This window comes from Miniopterus schreibersii (assembly GCF_964146895.1).
Source record: "Miniopterus schreibersii genome assembly, chromosome: 2".
Taxonomy (NCBI): domain Eukaryota; kingdom Metazoa; phylum Chordata; class Mammalia; order Chiroptera; family Miniopteridae; genus Miniopterus; species Miniopterus schreibersii.
The window spans coordinates 8,040,968-8,056,232 of record NC_138102.1 but is presented as its reverse complement, the minus strand read 5'-3'; the positions used below and the strand labels follow the sequence as shown (position 1 = coordinate 8,056,232).

At 39.7% G+C, this 15,265-nt stretch overlaps 1 protein-coding gene across 2 annotated transcripts; it reads left to right on the top strand.

Moving 5' to 3' along the window:
- The first annotated feature begins 21 nt into the window (after positions 1-21).
- On the top strand, positions 22-15,248 carry UFSP2 (UFM1 specific peptidase 2). Of its 2 annotated transcripts, none has more exons than XM_081128279.1 (12): positions 22-116; positions 2,858-2,936; positions 3,539-3,722; positions 3,804-3,870; positions 6,127-6,284; positions 6,678-6,870; positions 8,172-8,318; positions 10,162-10,326; positions 10,534-10,658; positions 12,237-12,313; positions 13,202-13,326; positions 15,085-15,248. In XM_081128279.1, exons 1-12 carry the CDS (start codon positions 114-116, stop codon positions 15,169-15,171), a joined length of 1,410 nt encoding a protein of 469 aa, XP_080984405.1. In that variant the 5' UTR covers positions 22-113; the 3' UTR covers positions 15,172-15,248. The 2 variants fall into 2 exon arrangements, with proteins under 2 accessions (XP_080984405.1, XP_080984406.1); XM_081128280.1 differs by having other exon boundaries at positions 93-1,182.
- The last annotated feature ends 17 nt before the right edge of the window (positions 15,249-15,265 follow it).

Here is a 15,265-nt window from a genome sequence, read left to right as displayed (position 1 = left end):
CTGGGAGTTGTAGTCGGCCTTCCCAGGCCCCGCCCCTCGGCGACGCGGTCCGGGCCCAGCCTCGGGAGCTCGCGGGCGGAAGGCGGCTGCCGGGTCCTCGCCACGTCGCAGACATGGTGAGTACGTCTGCTGTCACCGACCCCGGCGTTTCCCCTGGGGCCTTGGCGGCCGCCGCGACTGCGGCTCCGCAGCTCTGGGAAGGAGCTGGTCGTCCGGGACCCACGATGGCAGCTGCCAGCTCCGAGGCGGGGCCGCCCTGCCCTGCGCCTCCTGGCGGGGACCGCAGGGACGTGGCCCCGCTCACCCGCCTTTGGACACGCGCTCCCCGCGCCTCTTCCTTACGAATGCCTTTTGAGGACGAGGGGTTATTCGGCGTTTTTGAAGGTTTTGAAGGAGCGTCCCTGGGAAGGCTGAATACCTTTCTGCAGATAGCCTTCTCCCTTAGTTCCAGGGATGTCACGCTTCCGGTTTCCCTGCCGTGGACGTGCTCGGCCGGGTCCTCCAGGTCCCCGTCCTGCCTGTGATGGTGTCGACACTTCCTTACACCCTATGCCTTCTCCCAAACGTTTGTTTTCAGCTTAAACCTTTGTTTTGAACTCGTGGTCCACATATCTAGGCGGATAGCTCATGGATCTCAAACGCCCGTCTCCGCCTCCCTGCGCCCCACACCTGCCCCTCCTCCGGTGCCCCCGCCCTCGGGTACCTGAGCCACCTCCACCGTGTCGTGCACCCAGAAAGCTGCGTGTTCTCCTTGACACCTCCCTCGGCTCAACTCCTGCGCATCTGATCAACAGTCAAGCCCTGCGGAGCCCACTTCTAAGTGGCTGTGAATTCCCACTCCCCGCGCGCCCGCCGGCCTTGGCCGTGCCGCCGCCATCTGACCAGCTCCCTGGTCTCTCCCGCGTGGTCTTTCCAGCAGACCTTCCCCAGTCTGCGCGCCGCCGGGAAGGGGTCTTCACCCCCACCCCGTCTTTCCTCTGGAATTGTTCATACTCATTCCTGCCGACCCTTCCAATCTCTGCTTACATAGTATTTCTTCAGAAGTCTAGGGAGACTCTAGTGCTTTCGCATATGATCGTTTATAGAATCTTTACAACCGTCCTATGAAGTTGTCTATTTTCCCAACTTTACAGAAGAGTCCAGAAGACGTGAGTGGTTAGTTAAATTGTGCAAAGTCATCCAGTAAGTCACCGAGTCCAATTTACTCCTGCCTGTCCTTTTAACTTTTATCTGCTTCAGTATGTTTTATTGCCGTTAAATCTGTTTCTCTCAAATGGGTGCATAGTATTTTTGTACGGTGGTGGTCTTTATTCAGCCAGCTTCTTATTGGTAGCCAGTTAGGTGGGGTTTTGGGGGGTGAGGCGCTATGATGAACAAGACAATAAGTGGACAACGTTGAAGCTAAATTTGTCTTGAACTTTTCTGATCATTTTCTTAGACCAAATTCCCAGAAGTAGAATTAGGGGCAAAGGGTATGACCTTTCAACAGGTTACAATTTATGAAATAAAAAAAAAAAAAATCACCCTTTAAAAAATGTGGCAAGAGGTTTGTAAATGAGAAGAACAGTAAGGGCACCTGCTTCAGAGTATTCTGAGGATTAATCTTTGTCCAATCACTTAGCACCGTGCCTTTTACATTTTAAGAGCTCAGTAAGTGTTAGTACTTACTTATTTATTTCAAAATAGTGTTCTTACTATGTACGTAGTGTGGTTCTTCAGCCTTTTTGGAAAATATTTTGAGACTCGACGAATTCTTTGAAGCCTCTTCCCAGAGGTTCTCCTCCTCTCCTGCCTCCAACAAAATGGTACATGTCATTCATCATAAGTCATCAGCCACCTAAACTCAGCATATGGACCCAAATTAAGAACTGCTGATAGATTCCATTTTACAAGTGCATTTTTCCCTTTATAAGTTGCAAGTATTTTCCTATGCTGTGAAATATTCTAAAGTATGATTTTTTCATGGCTGTATAATATTCGTTATTCATAATTATCTAACCCGTCTCCTATTGTTGACATTTAGGTTAACATCCTATACCTGAATCTTAGACTAAATTTTTAAATGCAGACTTACTCCAAGAATGTGAATATGAGGCTATTGGTTTTTATCACCACCTTGCCTTATGTAAAGTTCTACAATTCATACTCCTACCATTAGCGATGTATTAGTTTTCTCTCATCATCTTGACCACCAAGTATTATTATATTAGGTTCAGTGTTTTTGTCTCATTCTTAAACTAGTTCTTTACCATTGATGTTTTCGTGTTATTGTTAAACCCATTGTTAAGACTATAATTTAGAACTGTGGTCTTATAGCACTTGATACTAACCGAGCTATCTATATCCTAGCCTTGTGTCAAAGGCTTGTGATGTGTGGTGATAGCTGGGTCCAAGAAGTGCAATATTAAAACAAAAGCCTTGAGTCTTTAAGCCCAGTGTGGAAAGTCACACTCTGAGTTATTGCTCAGTGGCACAACTGGAAAAAAAGAAAAGAGAAAAATATAGAAACATGGTCTTAGAGCAGTGGGGCCTCAGTTTTTTCACAGTAGAATCACTGGTTTGGAGGAGCTTTTAAATGTCCCTAGGCCTAGACTCAATCAGAATCTCTAAGGGTGCTGCCCAGGTATCAGTAGTTTAAGTTTCTCAGGGGATTCCAGTGTGGGACAAAAGTTGAGAACCACTGATTTAGAATTTAGGGTGTTGTGTTTTGTTTTTCTTCATAAAACAAAGAATTAACTCATGAAATTTGAAAAGTCAAGGTTAATTAGTGCCTTAACCTAAGCTCAGTTAGATTGTAATTTATATGAGGATGAGTTTGTTTTGTTTCACAGTGGAATTTTTGCTTCATTTGTCTCAGGTGATTTCAGAGACTATGGATATACTCTTCAGAATAAGAGGAGGCCTTGAACTAGCTTTTCAGCTAGCTACTGCTAATGGTAGGTCTGTCCAAAAACTCTCCTTTTGAATTATAAAATTGATGATGAACTATATTGAGGTTCTCACCAGCTTGTAAATGAAACTGAGTGGGAGATAGGATAAATTGTCTAAGACCATATAGGTTAGTAAATTAAATGAATTAGTATTGAAAATATTATGCTGAGTGAAAGAAGCCAGACACACAAGGCCACATGATGCATGATTCCATTTATATGAAGTGTCCAAAATAGACAAATCTATAAAGACAAAAAGATTAGCAATTGCCATCGGTAAGTGTAGGGGGAATGAGGAATGACTGCTCAGAGGTCCAGAGTTTCTTCTGGGGTTATCAAAATTTTGGGGAATTAGAGAGTGATGATTATAAAACCTTGTGAGTATACTAAAAGCAACTGCACTGTACTCATTATAAGAATGAATTTTATGGTCTATGAATTTTATCTCAATTTTTTAAAAAGAAAGGCAAAAATGTTTTATAATTATTGAATGTGGGGAATGGATATTTGGGAGTCAATTTTACTTCTACTTTTGTGTGTTTGGAAGCATTCATTTGAAAAGTTTAAAATTTTTCTCATTAACTTCTATTTATATTCTTTGAATTTAGAAATTTTTATCAAGAAAGCACTAAAACATGTGTTGAGTGACCTGTCAAACAAGCTTTCTTCAAATGCACTGGTGTTCAGAATTTGCCACAGTTCAGTGTATATGTGGCCCAACAGTGACAGAAACACCGTTCCCAGAGAACTGACTGATAGTTCTGCTTGTAAGACCATAATGCGCTTTATCCAGTGAGTATGTTTGAAGATTGCTGGAAATGTTTTTAAAATGTCATTTCATATTATAAACATCTTTGTGTGTTAAAAATTTAGATTTGAACAAGAAGAAGATACAAAACGAAAATTCATGAGAAAGAAAGACAAAAAGTTATCAGACGTGGTAAGCAACTCACCTGTCTTCTTAGTGGTAAAAAAACAACAAACCTTGAATTTGGAGTTGAGACCTTAGAAATTATTTATTCCATCTCTCTTAGTTTTTACAGGCCAGATTATTGAGGTCCAGAAAGATAAATGACATGCCAGAAGTTCTCTCTCTCTTTTTTTTTCATATCTAAACTTTGGTCCCATTATAGTACTTATCTTAAATTTTTTTGAATGCTTTCTTTATTCCTGCAAAAATAAAACAGCTTGAGTACATTTACAAATTATTTAAAAATAAAAAGGAATCATTCTGAAACATGACTGTGACACATTATGCTGAGTGAGATGGTAAATACTAAATGATTTACTTTTCTTCACACTGTTCTTTTTTAAAAGTATTTTTTTAGAGAAAGGGAGAGGGAGAGAGAGAAACATTGACGTGAGAGCAAAATCTCAATCGGCTGCCTGCTGCACACCCCCTGCTGGGGATCGAGCCTGCAACCCAGGCTTGTGCCCTGACTGGCAATCAAACCAGCAACCTTTGGGTGCACTGGAAGATGCCCAACCAACTGAGCCACACCCCCCAGGACCATACTGTTCTTGGTTCTGTTGATTTTTGAACCAGTACTATTGAGTACCTGCCTGCCATGTGTCACAAACTTTGCCAGTTATTGGAGATTAAAAAAATGGAGCTACTTCTTCAAGGCAGGAAGTTGTGTGAAATTAATTTGACAGTAATGTTTTTCCAGGCTGGTAGGGGAAATAGGGTGGACGGGAGGTTGAGAGGTGGGCAGGGGACATTTCAGGAGAAGCCGAACTGAACTAGTCGCTATGGTAAGAGAGAGGAGGGAAGGGATACAAGAGATATTTAGGGGATCAAACGGATTGGACTTGGAAACTAATTGGAGGTGGGATGACCGTTTTCCTGCTTGAGTAAAAACGGAAGTTGGGGAAGACATGAGGTTGGTTTGGGTCATGTTATGTTAGATACCAGTGAGGTGTCCCACGAGCTGTTAGTGTTTTACCAGTCTGAAGTGTACACAAAATTGTTGTCTGTAAATAATTATTTGAGAATGACCAATGTTTGCAGCTTAGCATTGTGAGGAGTGCAGGTCAGTTATTTTGCAGGATGTCCCTCAGGGTGGATCTGTCTCACTCTTCGTCATGATTAAATTCAGGTTGTGCACTGGTGGTGGGAGTACCACAGAGGTCCCGTGTGTCCTCAGCACATGGTATTAAAGGGGTACGTGCTATCCTAGTGTGGGTGATACGCGCTGTAATCACTTAGTGTGGTACCTGCCGCTTGGCTTCCTGTGAAGTACTGGTTTTTCCTTTACAATTAGGAAGTATCTCCTGGGAAGATACTTTTATCATCTCCTTTGTTTATGAGATGAGGTTATACTGTGAGGAGAGCTTTTCCTTTCCCTTATTTATGTGTTATCTGCACAGAGGCATGGATCCTTACTCTATGCAATGCGTTACAATCTGTTACTGTTAGTTATTTTGAGGCTCACATATTCCAAGATTTGGCCAACAGAAACTTTTTCACGCTAGCTCCAGTGTTTTTTGACACTATTTTTCAGAACTTCCTACTTTCTTCCACAGGCTGTTCAGGCTGATCAAACTCAGGAGTCAGCCATTTCTCCAAGGAGCACACACACCTATAAATCCACACTCTTCATACACACACACAACACTTACACTCATATTTATCTCTGTAAATCATATTTATACCTCCAGTTCTGTTTCACCTTTACACAGTTCCTAACCTTTTCCCAGTAAGAAACCTGGCTTCCAGTATCCTCACTATTTTGCAACATTTATTCAATATAAAAAAAGTATTTTCAGAATTCTTATTCCATGCCACTGCCAAAATCAATCCTAGTAATAGAATTCAATATTTGTTATAGTTCTTTATGACTTTAGAGCAGGGATATATAGTTTAAAAGTTCTTTCAGTGTGAGGTTATTGTATCTTGCTTATTTGATTTTTTTTTTATTTAATTCTATCCAGAAGTTGAGAGAATAGTATAATGAGCCTTGGTGAGTCTATACCAGCTTTAATGTTTAGCAGTACAGAGTCAGTCTGATTTCATCTTCACTCCCCACTCACTGTCCACCTCTCCTCACATTATTTTGAAGCAGAAAAGAATTTTTGTTAAGATAAGATTTGAGCTTTTAAACAATTTACTCTAATGTAGCTTTGGTCCTTAAAAAGTCCTTTGTGTTTAGTGGTCAATGTGTGATAGGTTGACTATTACCGTTTATCTTTATAGCATCAAATAGTAAACATAGATCTCATGCTGGAAATGTCAACCTCTCTGGCCGCCGTCACCCCGGTCATTGAAAGAGAAAGCGGAGGACACCACTACGTTACCATGACTTTACCAGTGGATGCAGTGTTGTCTGTTGCTCCTGAGGAAGCGTGGGGCAAGTACGTATTTTATGGTATTGCTGCCCTGTTCAGTGAGGGTCCTGCCCCAGAGTAACCAGAGTCCACTTTAAAGTATCATATAGGCATATCCAGCGTGGTAGTTGTTGTTTTTAGTATAACTTACTCCCTTTTTTTAAATTAAGCTAAGAGTCATCTAGTAATTAAATGTTTATTGGAGGAAATAGTGTTGTCTGCAAAACCTAGATATAGGGCTTTCCCTTTATCTACACAGAGTTTATTTAACTTTTCATAATTAGACTTCCTTTAATAAACCTGGCCCAATCAAGTTTCTTTACTACTACATCAGGGATATATTAACTCCACACTTTCATTTATCATTGATCATAGCCACTATAACTTCTGTTAATGCACTTGTATATTTTCCCCCTGCAGAGTTCGTAAACTTCTAGTGGATGCAATTCATAATCAGCTAACTGATATGGAAAAGTGCATTTTGAAATATATGAAAGGAACATCTATTGTGGTCCCTGAACCATTGCACTTTTTATTACCGGGGCAAAAAAATCTTGTAACAATTTCATATCCATCAGGAATTCCAGATGGGCAGCTGCAGGCCTATAGAAAGGTAAGACCAAGTCATGTATTCTTAGAAAAAGTGTGACTGTCATTCATTTTATCATATTTTTAATAAATGGAAATTATTTTATGATTTAATTTTAAAGTGTGGAAACAGACTATTTTATATATTATTTAATTTCTGTTCTCATGGAATTTTTTTAAGTATGATGAGTCAAAAATAGGTAAAACCCGTATGTAACATTTTAATTTTATATGCTCAGTGTGGATCATATGTTCCATGAAATTTTTTATTTTTACATAATGAAATAAAGGATTGAAAAGGTTGTTATATACCTAGAGAAGCTGGTGAGTGTTGATCACTCCCTTTTCCCTTTCATTACTTTCAAATTTGTGAAAGAGACAAGATTACAGTAGGGAAGGGAAATGAGGATTTATACTAATTCTATTGGGATTTATAACAATAGTCCATCCCTCCCCCACTTCCCAGGCTTATTTGAGTTTTATTGGAGGCATTTGAAAGAAACATGATGGGCACTCAAAGAAATGAGGTTTACTGGCAAAATGACTGGTTTTAGAGTACATGTGTTTGACGTGTGGCCCCGCCCGGCACCAGCAGTGTGTAAGGTGGGCGCACCTTCCTGATCTGCCGAGAGGAGGGCGATACTCCCACCCTCTGTGTCTGCGCTAGATGAACTGATAGGGAGGCAGCTGCTTGAGCTGCCGGCCCCACTCAGACTGCTGGAGTGCACAGGAGATGGAGAGAGAGAATGTTAAACTTTTCAAAGTAACTATTATACATTTTTATACAATTGGGAATAGTTTTGCATTTTAACCATGTGTGTTTTTATTTCAATGCCATATTGGTTGGTTTCATACCACCAATTTCTACTCTGAAATTTGATCACTACCCCTTATAATTTTAAGTACTCTAGGCATGATTTTTAAAAATACTTTAAAATAATTATATCACTGTTAGTTATAATTTACTCACAAGCCTGTTTCAAAACCAGTCTTTATCCTGGATATATGTTAACAGACTGTGTTATAACAGATAATTAATTTTAAATTACCTCAGTTCTCTCACATTTAACAAATTATTTTCATTTTTCTCTGTTCCCTTCCAGTCTCTACCCATATACATAGCCATGCAAAAATAAATCTTGTTTGGTTTTAGTTTATTCTCACCCTCTTTGACCATAGTGGATTAAATCATAAGTGTGTTTGATAACTTTTACAAGCAATATATAGTTAATTTTCTGTTTTACATCTTTAGTTTATTTATTGACTAGAAATCTAAATTGTTTAGCCTTTTTTCTGTTCTTTCCTATCGATTCTGATTTCATTTAGGAGTTACATGATCTCTTCAATCTGCCTCATGACAGGCCTTATTTCAAAAGGTCTAATGCTTATCACTTTCCAGATGAGCCATACAAAGATGGTTACATTAGAAACCCACACACTTATCTCAGTCCACCCAACATCGAGACTGGTATGGTAAGTTTAATAATTGTTTATGAGGGTCAATTGGTCATTAATGTCATTCGTTTTTTGTTTGTCCCCAGTGGAGTTTGTAAGGATTGATTCATAATGTATGTCATCCCTAAAACATAATTTACCATCCATTTCTTTTAATAATCAAGTGCTTAAGATAGCAGTAGGTAGTACTCTAAAAAGGTTAGGGATAGTATGCCCCACATTTCATCTACTAAAATTCCATTCCCCAATTTCTTTTAAGACTTTTCGCATTTCACTTTCATTTTGAAGCTGAGAAATCATGCTAATTAAGGGCATATTCTACCCAAACCGCACCCTAGCTGAAGTCTAATAAGATACTACAATGTTTTCTGCGCAGCATGTACCTGCTTGCAAAGGGTAAATCTTCACTAAAGGTTGCTGAGATAAGGAGTGTGGGGGAAGGGTTCCTTTAAGGATGCACGTAGGCCAATTAGAAAAGATCTTGTGACATCCAAGATAGGGATGTTTGTACAGCTGGCCTCAGAACAGAGCAGCTGCCCGAGTCTCAGGCCTACACTGACTCTTCAATGGCCTTTCTCCTGCTGTGTCTGCTTTTGATCCTAACTGGCCTGTTCTTCCCTTTACTGTCTTCTCTCAGCCTCTTAGCTTCTGTTTGTTTCCTCAGTGTTGCCGCTCCTCTATAACTTTTCCTACTCTTCCTCGTAGCTGCTCATTTATGCATTATTTCAGCTTCATTCCCTGCTCCTTTCTGCCCCATTCACTCTGCACCTTCAGATTCCCAAGACAGGATGCTCAATTGGCCATCTTGTCATGGCATTTACTCAGTACCCGCTGAGTCTCCAGGTGCTTTGTAAGGAAATAAGTAAAAATGAATATCTGATACAGTGTCTACCTAGAGGAGTTAGGGGCCCACTGCTAGTCCTCGCCATCAGAGTGCGCTTGGGACAGCAGTTCCGTCTGCAAGAGCTGTGGGCAGACCAGCTTCCCGTAGAGAGACTAGGCTGGGCACTCACTGTTACTTGATACAAATGTGTCTTTTAACTTATCAGTGATCTAAGGGCTTTCTTTTATTTTGCTTATATAGGAGGAAATCTTGAGGCCTATTTCTAGTTTAAAATCTTGCTCTGTCACAGTCATAGAATCACAGAAGAGGAAATACAAAACTTAGACTCTCAAACAATAAAACTTGATGGTTTTCTAGTAGGTTATTCTATAAATGTTTTCTCTCAGGCTATATTTGGAACTCCTCTAGGGTAGATATTATCATATATTGTTTTCGTTCTTAATAGTTCCTTACAAAGTGCCATACACTCAGAAGGTACTAAATAAATGATTGATTTTTTTACAATGAAATGGGTTCATTATCTCTATTAGAGAGCTACAGGATAGAGTGACAGACAGAGCAGGGTGGGTGGTGAAGGAATGAACATGCTGCTTTTGGGTTGGATCATCAGGGAAGGCTTCTGACATTTGAACAGAGAACTGAGTGAAGTAAGGGTGCGAGCTCTGAAATTATCTGGGGAAAGAGTATTCCAAGCAGAGAGAACCATAGGCTCTGATATCAGATTGCCCCTGACTTACCTGAACTTAAAGCAGAGCAAGCAACAGGGGGAAGTGGTAGGAGATGAAGTCGGAGAGGAAGCCAGAAGGCAGGACTTGCCAAACCTTACAGCCTTTGGTAAGGACTTGGGACATTTAATAAAAACCCAGGAGGGTAAAATGTTCAACTGTAGTTCCGTGAAGGCACTTTCATAAGGAACTAAAGTAACAGTCTGGCTCTGAGTACAGTAGACATGGCTCGGGAATATGTATAGAATGCATCTCTCTGAGTCAATATTGACTGTTCCTTCTTTTCATCTAGGTCTACACGGTCCAGGGCATGTACGGTTATCACCATTACATGCAGGATCGGATGGATGACAACGGCTGGGGCTGCGCCTATCGATCTCTGCAGACCATCTGCTCTTGGTTCAAACACCAAGGATACACGGAGAGAGCCATTCCCACACACAGAGAAATCCAGCAGGTACAGAACATGCCATTTTACATGCTCAGTGTACATTTCATGAGCCTTTAATATACCATTAATAATTACTACCTCATGGTTCAGACTTGTTTCTGTTTTGAAGGAAAAAATATCCTGGTAATCATGGAAAATGCCCTAAGTGTAATTTTTAATAGCTGTCTTGTGTATGGTTTTTATTATTATTTTGTATTTTTGATACAAAAAAAGGCTCTAGTTGATGCCGGGGACAAACCAGCAACATTTGTGGGATCACGGCAGTGGATTGGCTCCATCGAGGTACAGCTGGTACTGAACCAACTGATTGGCATAACTTCAAAAATATTGTTTGTCAGGTAAGGACACTGTAAGAAAGTAGAGAGATCATTTCAAAGTGAGATTGTCATTTTATTAAAATAACAGAAAAATTATATCTTTCCCCTGCATTTGTTTTCCCTCCTTTCATTGCCTCATTGTATTATAAATCTCATTTTTTAACCCCCAATTTTTTTTTTAGTTAATTTTTAGACGACTTTAGAGTTTATGATCTGTAATACATACTTATATGGTTGAGGCCTAATTTTAGCGAGGAGAGAAAAACTTGGATATATGTCAACTTTGAGTGTAGTTAAAGAAAATCAAGTTTTTATGCTCAAGACTTTAGAAAGTCTTGAAAGGAGAAAATCAAATGTTGATCTATGACTGACCTTTTTGTTTATTTCCTTCACTTTAAACTAATAATGTGTCCAAATAATATATATAATATATTCATTTCACTTTTTCCAATATAGCTTAACCATAACTCCAGCACTAAACTATGAGCAAATCTAAATTAAACAAGATTGATTTCTGGGACCATACCTAGCTTCTTCCTTTTGTGAGCTGTTTTAAATACATTTTCTATTAGGGCAGCCTTGGTAAATACAGTAACATTATCGTTATTTGACCAAGTACTTTATCTTGTTTCACTATTATAGTCTGGATTGGCTGTGGAAATCAGTGCTAATGAAGAAATAAATGACAGATCAAGCAGTGAAATATCTGGTGATTAAACAGTGGAAGTTTGGGTACATTAAAATATTACACATTCTTTACAGCAAGAGCTAAGGTTTAACACCACCTGGCACCTCCATTCTAAAAAAAAATCTCCATCTGTCCGTCTTTCTTTGTCTTCTCAACAGTACAAATTGTACAGAACATTGAAATATTCACTAAAAATAATATGTTGTCACCCTGGCCAGGTAGCTTAGTTGGTTAGAGCATCGTCCCGATACGCCAAGGTTGCGGGTTTGATCTCCAGTCAGGGCACAGAGAGGAATCAACCAATGATGCAGAAATAAGTGGAACAACAACTCGATGTTTCTCTTTCCCATCCTCTCTCAAATAAAAATAAAAAAAAAAAATTAAATAAAAACAATGTACTTGCAGACATTTTGTACTTTTCACATTGTCTGCGCAGACATTGCCTGTTTTAGCCCTGCACTCCCCTGCCATGTAGACAGGGCAGGTATTATTGGTCCCATTTAAAGGTGAGGACATACAGACTCAGAGTCTGACAGCAAGAAGACAAGACCCAGGACTTAAAGCTGATTCTTCTAAAACTCAATCCACGCATAGGAGCCCCCTGGGTATCAAGGTGACCACTTTCAATCCCTTGTTAAAAATCCAGACCCTCTTTGTGCAGTTCCAGAAGTGAATCCAGGTGGCATTGCTTCTTTCCTAGCATACTTAGTGGCCTTAAATGTTTAGAAAGGTTATAGTGCTTTCACTTGCTCTCAATCAATTTCCTACCACTTATTTGTATTTAAATTCATATTGAGGGGCTTTTTAACCAAAAGAGAAAACAAAAATGTAGAAAACATTGGTTCCTAAGCTCATTTATGTGAACTTAGTATTAGAAATGATTCATCTAATGGAAAATGATTTCTCTCCAGCCAGGGCTCAGAAATGGCCTCGCAGGGACGGGCACTGGCCAATCACTTCCAGAGTGAAGGGACTCCAGTGATGATCGGTACGGGGTTTTGGACATCCTGGGCTCCTTAGTGTGGAGAAAATATAAAGCTTACCATTAGTATAAATGTTGAATGTCACGTAAAATCAGTCATTTTAAACCATTTTAAAATTAGCTTTTACACCATACAGACTGACCTCTCATATTTATTTTAAAATGTGCAAGGCAGAAGTTATAAAAAAGATTTTAATAACCGGAAGAGAAGGTAAATGATAACTGTGTTCATATAAAGAGTTGAAAGTGGTATGGAAAAGAGGCCACAGTCACTCACTGAGCATCATGTCATGGCTGTGTCACTAACTTGGCCAGCAGTGTTACCTGATTGCAAATTGCTTAATCTCTCTGGGCTTTACGTGTAAAATAAGAGGATTGGATTCGCTGATCTAAAGATTCATATTCTACGAGGAACAAAATTTATCGTGTGATGGCAGAGGAAAGGTAAAATGGGTGTGTAGGAAACGGAGGAAGGCAGATTTCAGCTGAATTTCAGAAAGAACTGCAGGAGTGGATGGCTGCCTCTTTGGCCATCCTCAGAGCAGAGGCCGCATGCCATCTGCTGGGATTGGACCACAGCAGTGACTTACTCTGGTGGGAAGAGTTTAGACCCTCTATGGCCCTTTCTAAATCCAGTTTAGGCAATTCCATTGATATGGGAGTGGAATATAACCCTTATGATTATAGATATGATTATATCTTTTCTGTCTTAAAGATTTAATTTGATCTTTTCAGAGTATATTTGACTGATCTTTTACAATGTAGACTAGTAAATTTTAATGCTGTTAGATCAATTAATAGGCAAAGTGATCTTTTTAAAATTGAAATTGAATAGGAAGTTGAGATTAACGTATGCCCTCTCATATTTCATATTTCATATTTCCTCTTCTCTAGGGGGAGGAGTTTTGGCCCACACAATACTGGGAGTTGCATGGAATGAGATTACAGGGCAGATAAAATTTCTGATTTTAGATCCACATTATACAGGCGCTGAAGATCTGCAGGTTATTTTGGAAAAGGTAAGTATCTGTTGAACACAAATTTAGAGAGAAGACAAAGAAACTAGAACCAAAGGATAATAAACTGGCTGTTAACAGAAGGTCAGATAATAAACTGGGGGCAGCCCTCCTCATGAGGGCTCCACCCCTCTTATCTAGTCACCTTCCAAAGGCCCCTCCCTCCAGATACCATCACATTAGAGGTTAGGTTTCAACCTATGAACTTTGAAGAGTCACAAATATTCAGTCTATACCGGGGCCACAGGGAAGGTCTGCCTCTCTCTTGTGGAGCTTTCCTGCTTGATATTCCCGGGCCAGTCACCTCAAAGGAAAGAAGCGTGGCACCCTGTCCACTCCCGTCAGTTTCTGGTTTGGGCACCCTCTCTTCCCACTTCCCTTTAAAAAAAAAAAAAAAAAATTGAGTCTGGATACCTGGAGAACGTCCACATGTGTAAATGGATCACAAAAAGATTAAACAGATAGTATATGCCCGGCCGGGCGTGGCTCAGTGGTTGAGCATCGACCTAGGATCCAGGCGATCGGGTTTCGATTCCCGGTCAGGGCACATGCCCAGGTTGTGGGCTCGATCAATGACTCTCTCATCATTGATGTTTCTGTCTCCCTCTCTCCCTCTCCCTTCCTCTCTCTGAAATCAATAAAGATACATTAAAAAAAAAAAAAAAATTAAACAGATAGTATAAACCTTTTTTTTTTCTATTTATCATTAGGAAAACAGATTTTATGACATTAAAGTTATTAAAGAAAGTTTTGTTGAAACTAGTAGATAAGGCTTATTTATGTATAGAAACAGGTCTCAAACACAAACCAAATTTAACAGCTAGGAGCAGAAGCAGTAGGACTGACTGGGGCAGGGGTTTTTTAATTTTTTCCTTTCATCTCATTTGAATATTTATTATTTTTGCCATCAGAAAAAGAAAAAAACTAAAGAGCATCTCTCCTCAACCTGCCGGCCTCCACACTAAACAATAGAGCTAACACCCTCTTCTGTAGGAAGTTTGAATTTGACTGCAGGTCCCTGACAGTACCCTGAGTGAGGAGTAACACCGGGGCTCATCGCCCCTCAGGGGTACTTTCGGGGTCCTCACTAGCCTCCTCACAAGTATTTAGCAAACAGAGCATTTCATTTTAGAATCAGACAACCAGCCCAGTTGTTAGCAGGGTCTTTAAGAAAATAAATCAATGGCCCTAGAAGAAATTTGATTAACTTTTATGTTCACAATGAGATTTTGTTTGAAAGTAATTTTCTCTGCTGGAGGAATGGATTAATACCAACATGAATGGAAAGCGGAATGATTACAGCCGGAGAAAAATGAAGGGCATGGAAAGGCCCCTCGAGGGGCAAGCTCAGATGTCTCACGACCACATTTCCTCATAGCTGAGATGTCTGCATGGTACATATCACAGTCTTTTATGGACTGCTAAGAACAGACTGCCAATTAAACTGTCCCATGCCACTGACTGCCAGAATGGCAAAACCACACATCTCAGAATCAATAAAATGTGGAATTTGGAGTTAACAGTTACCATAAGGAAGCTTTTCTTTTTTTAATGATTTCTGATTAAATACAGTAGGATTAACATTTTTTTAATTCTATCTGAAATGGACCCAAATAAATTACTTCTCTATGCTTTATACAAATTAGAATCTTTGACTTATATATGTACTTAAGAGTCTTATTCCAAGATAAATGTTACAACTTTGATCCCGTAGTCCTGTAACTTTGTAAAATGCTTTCCTTTCCCTTTTCCCAAATCTAGGGCTGGTGTGGATGGAAGGGCCCAGACTTCTGGAACAAGGATGCGTACTATAACTTATGTCTTCCTCAGCGGCCAAACGTTATTTAAAATATCATGGACTCAAAGCCTGTAGTAAAGCTTATTATAAATTTGTTAATAAAAAATAAGTTTAATTCTAAGTTAAATCCTGGGTGCACTTTAA

Coding starts and splice junctions, on each gene's coding strand:
- UFSP2 (XM_081128279.1), top strand. Junction 3,723..3,803: donor ACCATAATGCGCTTTATCCA/GTGAGTATGTTT, acceptor TTAAAAATTTAG/ATTTGAACAAGAAGAAGATA. Junction 10,659..12,236: donor TCAAAAATATTGTTTGTCAG/GTAAGGACACTG, acceptor ATTTCTCTCCAG/CCAGGGCTCAGAAATGGCCT.